Here is a 13,437-nt window from a genome sequence, read left to right as displayed (position 1 = left end):
GAAGGCAGAAGGGAAGTGTTTCATGATCCTCATAACGATGCAAATAAACCCTGCTGGGGCTGATAACACGTATGTGTTCATTATAATACCCAGACAAACGTGGAACTAGGAAGTTCAGCCCGTTCTTCAGTGGCTCAGAACTTTTTCCCAAATACGCAGTGTGTTCCTCGTGCCTGGTCTGCCTTCCACACTGAATTCTCCTTTAGTTTGTCACTCTCTGGAGGGGAATCGATGGGGCTCCCTTCAGGATGCATTTGAGACATCGGACATCAGAGGGAAGGGTCGTTAATTTTCCAAAATGCTAGAAATGCAGTAATAAAATAAGAACTAGACATAAGCAAAATTGCAGACCTGAACAGACTGAAATTTGCAGCCATTAAAATTCCAATCCCTAATACAATAACTTCCGTCCCCCCACACCCCGAGACAGGTTTCCCTTCTTGAGTCTAACCAAGGACTGACCCCCAAATGTAGGGCAGCGGAAACCTGAATTAGAATATTCTGGTTGAATTCATCTCTCAAAAAAATCTGTCAAACAAGAAATCAGTGTAAACATTGACTTGAAGTCATTTATAGAAATAGCTTCACTTCCTTTGCTCTGCGGATGGAAAGAGTTGCCTCGTGCCTCTGGTTTTGCATCCCAGAAAAAAGCCAAGGTGCCCGTTCTCCCGGGGCAGGGGCAAAGAGAGCGGGGAATCAGATGACTTGCATTTCTGCTTTGGAAGTTGCTTAAATTTTCTACTTAATTTGATTAATTTTTCAAAGTATGCCATGGAAAGGCAAGTGGCTTCTTTATCAATTGATTGGCAATCCTGTGCTGCTTTTCTTTTCCGCAGTGAAACCAAAATGCAAGCAAAATATTTATGGAGCAATGGTTTTAGTTTAGTGAAAATAAGCAAGATTTTTTTTTTCTAGAGGTATTTAGAGAGCAGAGACTTGAGATTCAGTGTTTGTCAGAAAACAGGAGCTGCATGTAGTTCTTTCTTTGTCTCTCCTTTGATTGGCATGCATTGTGTCAATTAATTGAAAATATATAGATATATTTACACGCACGCTAAGTTATCGCCTCCGATAATAATGGAGATGCTTTTTCTGCCTTACCTAAAGAGCAAGTGCGTACTTGAAAGTTATTCACCAGCCTTTGTAGGTCAACTTCTTCCATGGAGCTTTGTTTCAATTGTCAGATCATAAAGCCACGGAAGGGTATAGATCGTGTTGCGTGTTCGGAGGGCTGGTAACAAATGGCACATTTTAGCATTTGGTCCTCTAGGTAGAAAAAATTAATCAGATGTCTGACAAGATTTGTTATTCGTCTCTATTTCAGGCTCCTTTTTTTTTTTTCCTTTTTTTTTTTTTTTTTCCTTTCCTGGCTTCCAACAAATATTACTAACGGGTACTTTTCGGTTTTAAAATATGGACAACAGTACTCCATGCAGTAAAAGACTTGAACGATTAATGCTACCCTTATGCCTCTTTTGAGTAGTTTTAGCCATGGGGCTTGGCACTGCCACCATTGTCTTTGTGCCAAAAAATATCCGCAGCGGCTGCCGCATTCTAGTACTAGAGGGTTGTCTCGAAAATTCCGCAGTGAATGCGTCGGGTGTCTACATCGCTGTAGACGCTCTCTCTTTTTTAAAACATTTTTTAAAAAAAAAAAAAAAAAAAGGAGAGAGAATCTTTAGCTCTTGCAAACCTGGGAAAACGCAGAGTACAGGCTGGGGTGTTCAAGTGACTGAAAATGATGCATAATGTACAGTAAACGTGGAAATTCAGGAGAAGCTTTTGTATTTGTGAGCACAAATAGTTGCTTAAAGAGCCTACTCTTGCATATTATCAGCACTCTTGCAAATTTTATTATCTGAAACAAATGTGCCAGTGAATTTTAAGCAGAAAATCAACATCAAGACTGTAGCTAATTTTAAATGGACAGTTTATACAAAAGATATTTCTCCCCCCCCCCAAAAAAAATGAAGTGTCGTTACAAAAAGTATGATAATTTCATGATTACAGTTGATAGTGCGAGTCTATGCATGTATATCTTTTTAACGGTTTCTTGACTTTTTCATAAATTTTTGGTTATTTGTCCTTAATCGAGGAAGCAGATTTCTAGCTGTATGTGGGAACAACAACAACCGTAATAAAGTTAAAGGCTTACACTAGGAGAATGAAATGTTGTTCCCTCATGATCTCCAAAGCTATCTCTTTGGTGGTAAAAGTGGATGCTATAGATGAAATCTTTACAAGGAGCATAATCCTAAAAAAAAAAAAAAAAAAGTCAATCTCCTGCTGGCTGCTGTGCCGCTTTGGTACCTCACAGACTTCGACAGAGTCCTGGACGAGTGCCCATTGATGTCATGGAAACACTCAAATTACTGAGAATGATTCATGTCTATGCTGTTCTCTTATCCTCCCCCACACAAATAGAAGTAGATTTTAACCCTGACAACTTGTAATTTGCAGCGGGTTTATTTTTGTATCTGGATAAATATTTTTTAACAACTGAAATTAAGATGAGGCTGCCTGTGTCTGATACGATAGAAAAGAAGATTACCGATACCCAGGCAGCAGCCAGGAGCGCGTGCAAAGCACCTTGTGCGGCTGCTTGTACTCGCTTCCCCTCCACCCGATTTTGCTGGTTGGGATTTTCCTCCCCCCCCACCCCCGTCCTCACCGCTTGTTATTTGCACCGACTTTCCGGCCCTCTTGGGGAGGTGGGAAGAAGCACCCGGAACTCCGGGCGTGCCGGCAAGACATTTTGTTTTCCGATCTCGGCATTGGACTCGGGGATTCACGATTAAAATTTCATTGTCATTTCCATCTTGAATTATTTCTGCAAAGGCTTCCAGTGCTCCGAACCTGAGGGGGGCTATGGAGTGGGTGATCCATCATTTTTGTATAACCAGATACAAGTGCTTTCAAAAGTTATTGTATGTGCCAATGTCCTATGAATTGTAGATAAATTTTGGAGGTTCCCGTGTATAAGTAACTATTTGATGTGGACAACAACAAAAACCAAAACCAAGAAACAAAAGCAAGCTCTAGAGTCTTAAATTATGATGAGGAGAAAGACGATTTTTTTTTTTAATTCCAAATCGCTTGCAATAGTCAAACTTTACCTCTAAAGGGCAATCAAACCCAGTAGCCGCGCATTAAAGGAAAGGCTTGTGGAGTCAGAATGTGGCCACGCTATTTTGGGAATGATTAAAATTAACTCCGTCATCCTTTGTCTAACGATCTGCCTCACCATGGGTCCCTTTATGAAATTTGGATGGCGTTGGGAACGCCGAGCCCGGCGGAGCTCGGGCAGCAGCGATGCCAGGGACCCCCAACCCTGGCCTTTGTCGGGTCGGTGGATATTGTCCTTACTGTAGTCGAATATTTCCAAGCGCAGTTAAAGGATGTTTTTAACGGCTTCGGTGGGCGTGCTGGCACGGTGGCTTTATTTTTGGTGTAGGGCTGCCACCGCATCCCTCCCGGGGGGGGTACGCGCGGACCTGGCTTGTAGGTGCAGAGGTGTCCCCGGCACTGCTGGGAGCCGCACGCGGAGATAAACCGAGCATCTGCTCCCCGGTAACTGGTACTGTGTGCCGTGGGTTTTATGCCCCAGCCTATAATAAAAACTTTAATTTTATGAGTGATTTTTACTGTGTTCTTGGATGTTTTGTTAGATAATACCTCCCCCCCCACTCCCGTGATTATCCTCACCATAAGGGTGGTCTTTTAGTGTCAATATGTTTTGTATCAGCCCTCTTGACTGTTCTTTGTCTCCGGAGCACGTGGTGCGGTGCTGCTCAGCCATGACTTAATGCTTTGCAGAAACCACCTCTTCCCTTCTTGATTTCGCCCGAGTCTGGCCATTCAAACCTGAAAGAACCTTTCTTCTCCTTTGTAAATATGGCATAACCGTAACCGGTACTGCAAGTCAGGCTGTTGGAGCCGAGTGTTAAAGGCTTCCTGGGGAAAAAAAAGAAGGAAAAAAAAAAAAGGGTACTTAGGGCTGGCAGAGTCTCGGCAGCCGTTGGGCGCCCGTTCAAGTCCCAGCGCTGCTGGGGCAGCCCCAGCCTTGGTAGCGAATGGCCAGTTCCCAGCGGGGGTCTCCTTCCCAGGTGTAAATTCCATCATCACCTTGATCCGCGGGGGAACTGGCTCCTGGGAAAGAGAGCGGGGAAAGGCGTCCCCAGCAGCGCCGGGGCGAAGCTGGCTGGCGAGGGGTGAGGGTCAGGTAGGGTGGGGGACAGGGACAAGGCAGGGTGCTGGGGCGGATGCTCAGCCCCTGAGCCCAAGGGCAGGCACGGAGGAGATCTGCTCACGGGTGGAAGCCCCTTAAATCCCAGGTCCAGGAAGCATGTGGAGCAGCGCAGCCGAGATTAGGAAGTTTATTTCACGTCGCCATCCTCAGCATGAAAAAGTGTTAATCCCTTTCTGTTGCCTACATGCATCGCGCAGTCAGCAGTGCCTATTTTACATATGTAAACAGCATTAGGAAATGTGGCGAACATCACATAAAGCGCTTGGAAAAGCTATATATATCTATCTGTTTATATCTGTTATACATCTCTTTTTTTTTATTTTTTTTTTGTTAACAGGTAAAACAGAAAGGGGTTCATACTCATCGTATGGAAGAGATTCAAATTTACAGGGTTGCCACCAGGTAAGTGAAATTCTGCTCAGCAGAGGGGTTGTGCTAAATACTCTGATAAATGAGGTTTGCTGCTTAAAGTTGTACATCTTAGGCGCAGGCTCCGTCGTAAACGGCGATGGCTGCAGATGTGCCTTTCTCAGAAAGGGGCTTTATTTGCAAATGCAGGTTTTCAAGCTCCTGCCCGAGCTTTTCTGGCCGGGATACAGTTCCTGCAGACTCGGAGCACTTGGGTTGACCTAATAGCGCCCGAGTCGGAGCCGCTGGGAACTATTGATTCTTGTCCCTTGCAACAATGCCGCAGTGTTCGGCGTGGCGAGTCCTTCCCCACGGCGCAACTTCAGAAATTACACGAGTGGAAACACACCGCAGAGCTCGTGTCAGCCCCTAGCTTTGGATGGCTACCGCCATAAATTATAGTTTTCATAGAATCTGTATGATGTTGTGTGAAAACAAGGTTGTATTGAGGGATAAAAATGTCTGTGAAAATATGATTTGTTGTCCCTTTTTGTTTCTGAATTGTTTTTGGCTGGAAGTCAAGGCCAGCAGGCTAACAGCAAAGCCGTCTCAAGGGAAGCACGCGTGAGCTAGAAAAATAAGAGTAGTTTAATTAAATAATAAAATGCCAATGTAATACAAAGGTATAGCATGTGTGTGCGTGTGCCTCTCTGCACTTTGCATTTGCATACTTTTAAGTCTCCAGAGAAAGTCTGAGTCTAAAAATACTATCAATAGCCAAAAGTCTGTGCTTTGTTTCAAGACAATTGATTTTTTTAAAAGACGCTTTCTTTTTAATTTCAGTAGCAATATTAATCGTGCGTTTAAATTCGTTTTGTTCTTGAAGAGTGCTAGGCTTCCTTTCCTTTTTCTAAGTGCAGTAGCTTCGCACTTTGGAAAACTATTGAAAGAATTTAATAGCCTTCTTAATATTCAAAGCTTTATACTGTTCAAATCTGCCAGGGAAAAAAAAAAAAAGAAAAAACACATCAAAAAACTAGCCAAAATGCATATTATTTCCCTATAGGAAAGGGAAGTACTTGATCCCTTCTTTCCTTTCGTATGTCCGTGTTCTTTAATAATGTGGGGAAGCAGGCTATTGTTAGGGTGTTGGTTTGTGTTTTTAAACATTTAGTGTAGAAAAATGAAGCAACTTGGGCAATTAAAGAGCAGTTTCTGTTTGCGGGGCACACGTGTGTGCCGTGGGTAGTGCCTGGAGGCCGGGGCTCTGCTCTTGGCCGGCCGTCGCCACGTGCCCCTTCCCTCCGGGATGTGTCCGGCCCCTGCACCGGGGTGTCTCCCACGGACAGACAGACAGATGGCCTTCCATGAACGGACAGGCTCCCATGGACGGGCCTGCCTGCGGGTCTGGTTGGGCGCTGGAGGCATCATTGGGGTGGCTGGTGGTGCCATCTTCCCCACTCAGGTGGCCATGAGGCCCCGTGGCTGGCCACTTTGCCCCTCTGTCTGTTTGCCTGAGAGGCCCCTGCCCTTGCCAGTTGCCATCGGCATTGTTTGAGTTTTGGGGACGTTTCCCGCGTGATGTTTCGCGTGCTGGGCTTGGACTGGGAGAGGTGACAAGGGACTGTCACCGTGCCCTGCCTGAAGCACAGCTACGTGTTCCATTCTTTGTGGAACAAACTGGAAGGATGCAGAGCTGCTCGCTGGGGAGGGTTTACAGGCCAAGCCTTGAAAGAGAACCTAGGGATGCGCTGAACCTTCGCGTACTTGACTCTGTAGTGAGTCAATAAGTGACTTACGGGTTTCACTTGCAGTAACCAGCACAGACAAGGGCAGAAAATCACACGTGTAACCCTACCCTCACCCAGTCCAAAACAACCGGGCTAACTCCTCGTTAATTTTAGGAGCCATTTCTAGCAGTGCTTTAATATCCTCGTGTGCTTTTGCTTTCTGTTGTCAGAAGGCAGCAGGACGTGTTTCTGTCCCCAGTGCTTGCACAGCCTTGGGGATATTGTCCCCAGCATGTAGTAGCGCCCATCCAAGGGTGACACCCGTCTCCTCTGCAGCTCCAGCCTCCCAGAGACCCCGCTCTACTGCTCTCTTGGGTTTCACATTTCATCTGAAAACGTACCTTTTCTTGGCTGCTTTTTGCTTTTAGTTTTTCTTTCAGTCTTACTGTGCTGGAATGATCTCGTGATACTGCAAGGAAGTTAGAAATTGTTTCCGAATTCAAAATAGCATCACACCTAAAGAAGTGATACGGTCTATATATGCCTCGTGCATGGAGTCTTCATGTGCCCTCTTTGTGTGCACCCGTGTCTGTCAATATCTGCAGGGCACAGACGTCTGTTGTCTTTAATTTGGGAGTAAAAAGTTAATCTTAGAAAGTAAGGGCAGAGGTGCAGCTGTAGGCTTCAGAGGACAGTTTGCCGTAAACACATCATTTTTTCTTAAGCGTCCCCTGGTTTATGTCCCAGCCAAAGTGAGGTGGCATTTTGCAGAAGCTCTCGGTGGTAGAGGAGAGCGTTCCAGATACCCCAGTGTCAAAAGACAGGGAAATAACTGGCTTTGATGGTACTGCAGCATCGCCGCACTCGCGGCCCTGGGAGCTGGAGGGGCAGATCAGCCAGTCCCGTGGGGATGGCAGGCGGGAGCACCGTGCCATCGCCTGGCCTGGCCTCTCTCGGCCAAGTGACAGATCAGCAAACAGCTGAACCCCCCCTGCGGGGAACTGCCGGGTAATTGCCATAACGAGGACGGTTGCCCGCAGAAACAGGCAGCGCGGTTTCCGCCTCCTCTTTTCATGCAGCACCAACCACCTGCAGTAGAAGTCCACGCGCCGCTCCCGCCCGCCAGAACTTCTCTTCTGGTCCAGAACGCAGGAGGGGACGAACCTGAAAGGGCCAACGAGCTCCAGCCTTTCGGCGAGCTCCTCCATAGTGTGTGAAAAAGAAAATAAGCCCCGAGGGGCCGTGCAAAATGGGGACATGCTGAGCATCGCTGCGCCGGGGAATACAGTCTGTTGATACCAGGAAAAACCCAATGTTTATTCCAGTAAACAAGCTAATGGCTGTGGTTGTAGTATGAGAGTTAATGCATTTTTTCCCCTGAACAATAGCGTTAAATAATTATTTTTTTATACTTTGGTGGACCAGTTCTGGAGTTTCCTCAGAATTCAGTTGGTACAGACACGGTCGGCTCCTCGATTGTATCTAGGTGGCAGTGCCCTGCGGTTGTGTAGGGCCAATGAAGAATTGACGGAGAAAACCCTGCCTTCCCACTCTCCCTTTTATGTGAAAAGGGAATATTAGGAAGATACTACAATAAAAGTGCAAATAATAAAAATTCCATTCCATGGAATAGGGTCTGTCTTTCTACAGCGTGCATCCACTTTCTTGAAGTAGAATGGAAAAATGGAGGAAGCAGATGACCGATGCCTGGACAGGAAGGAGAAAAAAATATTTCTAAAATAAGAATCTCTCAAATTCCTGAAAGGTACAGAAGGAATAATGCTTAATGCCGAGGCTGGACCATCTGTTGTCTGTTCTCCAGGCTGCAGAACTATCAGGATCCACCAAATTATTAACAAGTATGAACCTTCAGGCTTAAAAGAAAATTAAAAGCTACAAGCCTATTGCAAGATTTCTCGGCTGTGCTTTCGCACGTATTGAGAAAGATTAGCTTATCTAGACAGAAGATATTGAAGAAAACTTGGTGAATTCCAAAGGAAATATTGGTGGGGATATTGCGGCTCGTTGAGAATCCCCCGAAGCCCTGGGTTATCCGAGGGACTTGCAGTAGCGGCAGTAGCTGTGTGAGCTCCTTTTTCCTAAACCCAGGAGGAGCGTGCAGATTTTGTTGATTTCTGAAAGGTAAATTGCTACCTCCAGATGTGATGCATTGCTCTCTGTAGATGAGTTCCTGGAACAATTAAGGAAAACTAAATACCTAACGATATTGAACTTGCTACCTATTAATCTTCTGGTAGGAAAAAACCCAACAACCTCTCTTCACGCAAATAGCAGCAGTGATCGGAGGTTTCATCCCCGCTCTGCGTTCACACCAATGAGAGAAGAGGTCAGATACACAGCAACCCATTTACTTCAAGATGATTTTTATTTCCGAGCCTAGGGCCCAATTGGGCTCTCGCTGAAAACTGTAGCAAATACAACACTGATTACAGTGGGAATGGAAGAAAGCTTGTCTTGGGAACTATTTAATTCCATTAGAGAGAAGTCATCTAAGAAACATGTACCAAAGTTGTTGTCAAGACACTTTTGAAGCACTGGCTTCATTGAAGTTAATGACAAAAATCTCATTTCATTCAGTGAAGTCAGGATTTTGCATGTTGTCTTAATTCTGTGCTACTTACCAGTTCCCCAAAGATCAATTTTTTTTTATATTGTGCTGGTTTTGGGGGGATTAGCAAGGCAGTAGTATTAAAAAAAGCGTTACCTACTTGATTTCTCTAACTTTATTCCGGATTCCTATATTGGTCTCTATTATTGGTTAGGCACTCAGATCTTAAGTAAGGGTCTGATGATGAAGAGCAATGCATCCGTTTCTTTATTCAAAGAGCTTCGTGTAAATCACTATATATATATATATTATAGTGTGTATAAAACACTGATATTCCTCTGTCCAAGAGGATCTGGCTACACGACATACCATTATTAGACTAACGGTATCGTGTGCTGCTGACAGTAGTGTGGCTCCATGAACTGGATAACAGCCGCTGAGACCGACTTTGAGTAACCCAGAGTCTATTGCGCTTTGCTGAGCAATAGTTAATTCAAAAAAGCGATGAATAAAGAGAACTGTAAAATGAGCTTGATGGCCACAAAACATACACCCTAGATTTCCAAGGCAACGCACGAGATTGTATGTGGGAATAAATTAGGCAGTCCTTTGAAAATTTGGATTGGATTATGCCTTTTTGGCAAATGCATAGTAACGGATACTTAGCTTTTAAGGTGTTTTGACTTAAAGCAAAATCCCCAAATCCTAAGATGACTTGTTTTTACTACTAAGGCTTTTAGAAAGTGAGCCTAAATGTTGGTTTTGGATGTACTGATTTACTTGATGTTCAAGAAATACTCTCAGAGGCCAGTTGGAACCATCCCGCTGTTAAAAGCTGACTCCGGAATGAAGTGTTAAGGTAAAAGCTGGTGGAGTTGTACAAGCTCAGCCAGCTTTTTTTTTTTTTTTTGCCTTTTTTAAAAATAAAACGCAACTGCTACCAAAATATAATAAATTTTATCCAAATTGAGATCATACCTGCTAGCCTTCAGCTTGATTCAGGGTACCATGGTACAGAGAAAGGCCAGCCACCAGAATGACATGGGCACGGCGTTGAACTTTGGGTTTATTGCGGCTTCGGTTGAGGCTGCCTTAAAATGGCTCCTTCGGGCGTTTACAGGAGCGTAGGCATCCCAGGGCAGTTCTGCCCAAACCTGCGGCAGCTCTGGGGCCTTCCAGGGTTTCCTGAGGGACCGTATCGCTAGCAATTTATTCCAGGATTCCAGATGAGAAAGGAGCAGGCTTTTGAGATCCTAAGAAGTCAGAGGGATGCAACTGGCAGGACAGGGTTTCTGCAGAGAGCATCTCTGCACCACAACGCGATGTCTGTCATGTAACTTGCCTCTGTCTTCCTTTCAGTATTCTTCTCCGATTCCTCTCTTCCTCCTTGCTTTCCTCTGCTCCCTTCTCTCACTCCAAGCCCTCCACCCCGTCCCTCTGGAAGCAGGGCTGTGGCTTTCCAAGAGGCTCGTGATGGAGGGCAGGGCAGGCTGCCATGGCGAGTGGCAACGCCAGTTCTGGCTGGGGTTTCTAGAAACTCAATTAAAAGTTCATGCGGAGCCAGCCGGAGTTCAGCCTTCTCGTAGCTGCTGATGTTCTCCTGTATCCTCTCCCGTCAGATCTGACTCCAAATATTTGTTGGACACTGCAGTCTCTTTACAGCCTCGGCCCGCTCTTTCCTGATGTCCCTCCTCTGGCGTGGTGGTGGATCCTCTCTCCTTTACCTTCGCTCTTTTCTTACTCCCCTGTCCTCTGTGGTGGCTGAGAGGAGCCTTTGGCACACGGCGGGGCTTGTGGCCCCCTCTCTGTTCAGCTGGGACAGCCAAGGTGCTTTCCCTGAAGGGTTTCTTATTAGACGCCTGGGGCATTTTGTCCTCTCTGCGTCACAGCTTGCTCCGAGGGGAGACGTCATTGGATTTTTCTCCTTGAGCAGGTGACCACGTGTCCGACACGCTCCCTGCTTCCCTCCTGTCCCATCCCTTTCTGTCCCCCACCTCCGGTGGCACTCTGAACGTTTCCCAAGGAAAGCCTTGGACTTTAATTTTTGAACGTTTGTGGCTCGGTCAGCGTAGCAGAGGGGGGATGTGACATACCTTAGACAGAGATTTTGTGTAGAAGTAACAGAAATAATGCTGGAAAACTTTAAAATGAGTGTAATGGAAATTAAAGTCTTGGGCGGCTTCTGCACCGAGTGCGTAGAGATTAACTGAGCCCAGCTGCCCCTGCCTGCTCTCTGTGTGTCCAGCAAGGCCGTAAATCCTCGCATAACGCTGCTCTTCTCATGCTGAGAAGGGAACGGACAGAAATAGCTAGTGCCCATTTTCTTTTTTCTTCCAGAAGTGCTGGGACTTCCTTTTTCTGCTGTGAATTATTGAATTGTTGCAACATCTCTAGTTATGTGGAGTCCAGCAAAGACAGAAGGGGAAAAAAAAGCAGGAGGGATTATCTTTTTATCTGATATGTACTTTTAAAAGGTCCTTCTTCAGGGCTTCATTCAGCATGAGATTGAGCCTAATGCACATTCTGAAATCAGGCTTCTGATTTAAGCCGCTAAAGAATAACTATTACAAAAATAACTCCGGTAGCGTCGAGCAGGGGCTTCCCGCATCTCGGAGACCTCACCCGTGAGCACACGAGCGCTGCCCCGTGCATTTAAACACTCTTGGCTTTCTTGAATTCGATCAACAACACGTTCTCCAGTATCTTGCGGAGCACTTTGGGGGTTTCCTTTCCTTTTTTTCCCTTTTTTATGGCCTGCCCACCTTTTCCTAGTAAACAATAAAAAGGTCGGTGCCGTGGCTGCAGACGGGGAAGGTGTGAACCGAGGTGGGGTGTCTGCGCAGAGCTGCCGCGCTCTGAGCTGCTTCTAATTGGTACTTTGTTCATGAACGTCAGGGCAAAGAATCTTTCCGTTTTATTGGTATTGTATACAATAAGTTATTAAATTTCATCTCTGTAATACACCTGCAGTAAAATAACAAAACATTACTGCACTTAAGGAACATGTGTGTGCGCTGCAATGTTCCACCCCTCCCTTCCAAACAGCTGCTTACGGATTTCAAGATCCATTGTATATATTCCCTAGAGCCCACCTCTAATAATCGAGACACATCTGCCATTGCGGTATTATAGGCATATGTAGTTTTATTGAAAACTATACCTGTATATAAAAAAATTAAATAACTCCTACCTCAATTAAATTGGCAAGCTACCTTTTGTGAAGATCATATTGCAGACCTCTGGAGACACGGCGAGTTCATTTTATTCTTCTGTTACAAATTACTTAGTATTTTTTTTGCTTAGTCAAATAACTAGGTTTCCTCACGTTTTGATGGCAAGATTCCTTTACCTATAATAATTTCTCCTTCGTTCTCCCTCCCTATAAAAAACACACAAGCTGTACTAAAGCGATAAAAGATACCTAATGTACCACGGAATGTAGGTTCCTGCGAAGTCTATTGCTAATCCATTTTTTGTGATTAGATGTGCAGTGTCAATGCCCTTAACAAAAGCTCCGGCGCTTTGTTTATTTGCTTGTAAGTATTTGAACACTCTGACTTCTCGCCCGGGCAATACGTACTTACCACCCACAGCCGCGCGTTCCGAAGGAAACACGCTACAGAGTAGAATTACACTGTCTTGTACCTATAGCCTTTGGCTAAAGTAAATGCAAAAGAAAGAGCTCCTTGTCCCTAGAGTGCAGAATTCCACCTGAGCGGGTACAGCCGTGCCAACCTCTCGTGTAGGCATAACCTGGTGTGTGGGGTAAGGAGATGGAGCGGGTGAGCTCTGAATCTGGCTTTCCCTGACCATCAGTACACGTTTCTGCCCCAGGGACAAACCATCAATGTTGAACGGATAAAATTCCGGCTGCCGTGAGGTCGGTGGGAGAAGTCCCCTTGAGTTCAGCGGGGCCGGGGAGCAGAATTTCCCCTGGTACCTTCTGTGCTCATTTATACTTGGAGAAGATTCACCTCTGTCGTTGTTTCTGCTCGAGCCTCTCGCGGCGGGAGGTGGAATCATTGCTCCTGCTCCAGAAATTAGTTCTAGCGCCCATAAACTATCCTCCTGTGATCGTGGGCACATCGTGGACTAATGTTTTTGGTGTTACAGCACTAAAATAATGACATAAGAGATAAAATTTCCATGTTAATCAAACGTATTAAAGGAACAGACTTAAGTTCAGATGTCTGAATGGCTCATTTAGCAGAATTCCTCATGCATCCAGAAAGACACGGTTTCATTGTCCATATCATAATTGAAGAAATGCTAAAACCCAACACTGCAATTTAGTGGTAAAAGGAGTGCTTTTCTCTTAGCCCTTTGGATCAAATGTTAAGCTGAGGGCTATTTTGTTGGAAGTGAGCATTCCAAGGGCACCTTTCTGGAGCTTATAACCTGGCAACAGAATAACACTACGATTTGTAATGTGCAATAATAGGTTTATGTTGTGGTTGAGTGCTAATAGGAGCTTCGTTTGCCTTCGCAGTCGCTGCACTCTGACTTTCGGTGCTATCGTGAATGCGATAAAAAGGGGAATG

General features: G+C 45.3%; 1 protein-coding gene across 26 annotated transcripts in view; it reads left to right on the top strand.

Annotated features, from left to right (window-relative positions):
• Nucleotides 1–13,437, top strand: part of TCF4 (transcription factor 4) — a 237,371-nt gene that overhangs the window by 114,917 nt on the left and 109,017 nt on the right. For all 26 annotated transcript variants that reach the window (XM_063320772.1, XM_063320769.1, XM_063320771.1 and 23 more), the window contains one exon: nt 4,587–4,651. In XM_063320772.1, the coding sequence (XP_063176842.1) occupies nt 4,587–4,651 (65 nt within the window). The remainder of the gene's footprint in view (nt 1–4,586; nt 4,652–13,437) is intronic.

The sequence above is a fragment of the Chroicocephalus ridibundus genome, chromosome Z (assembly GCF_963924245.1).
Source record: "Chroicocephalus ridibundus chromosome Z, bChrRid1.1, whole genome shotgun sequence".
NCBI lineage: Eukaryota > Metazoa > Chordata > Aves > Charadriiformes > Laridae > Chroicocephalus > Chroicocephalus ridibundus.
Note: the sequence above shows the minus strand (reverse complement) of the source record. Positions and strands in the feature narration are given on the sequence as shown.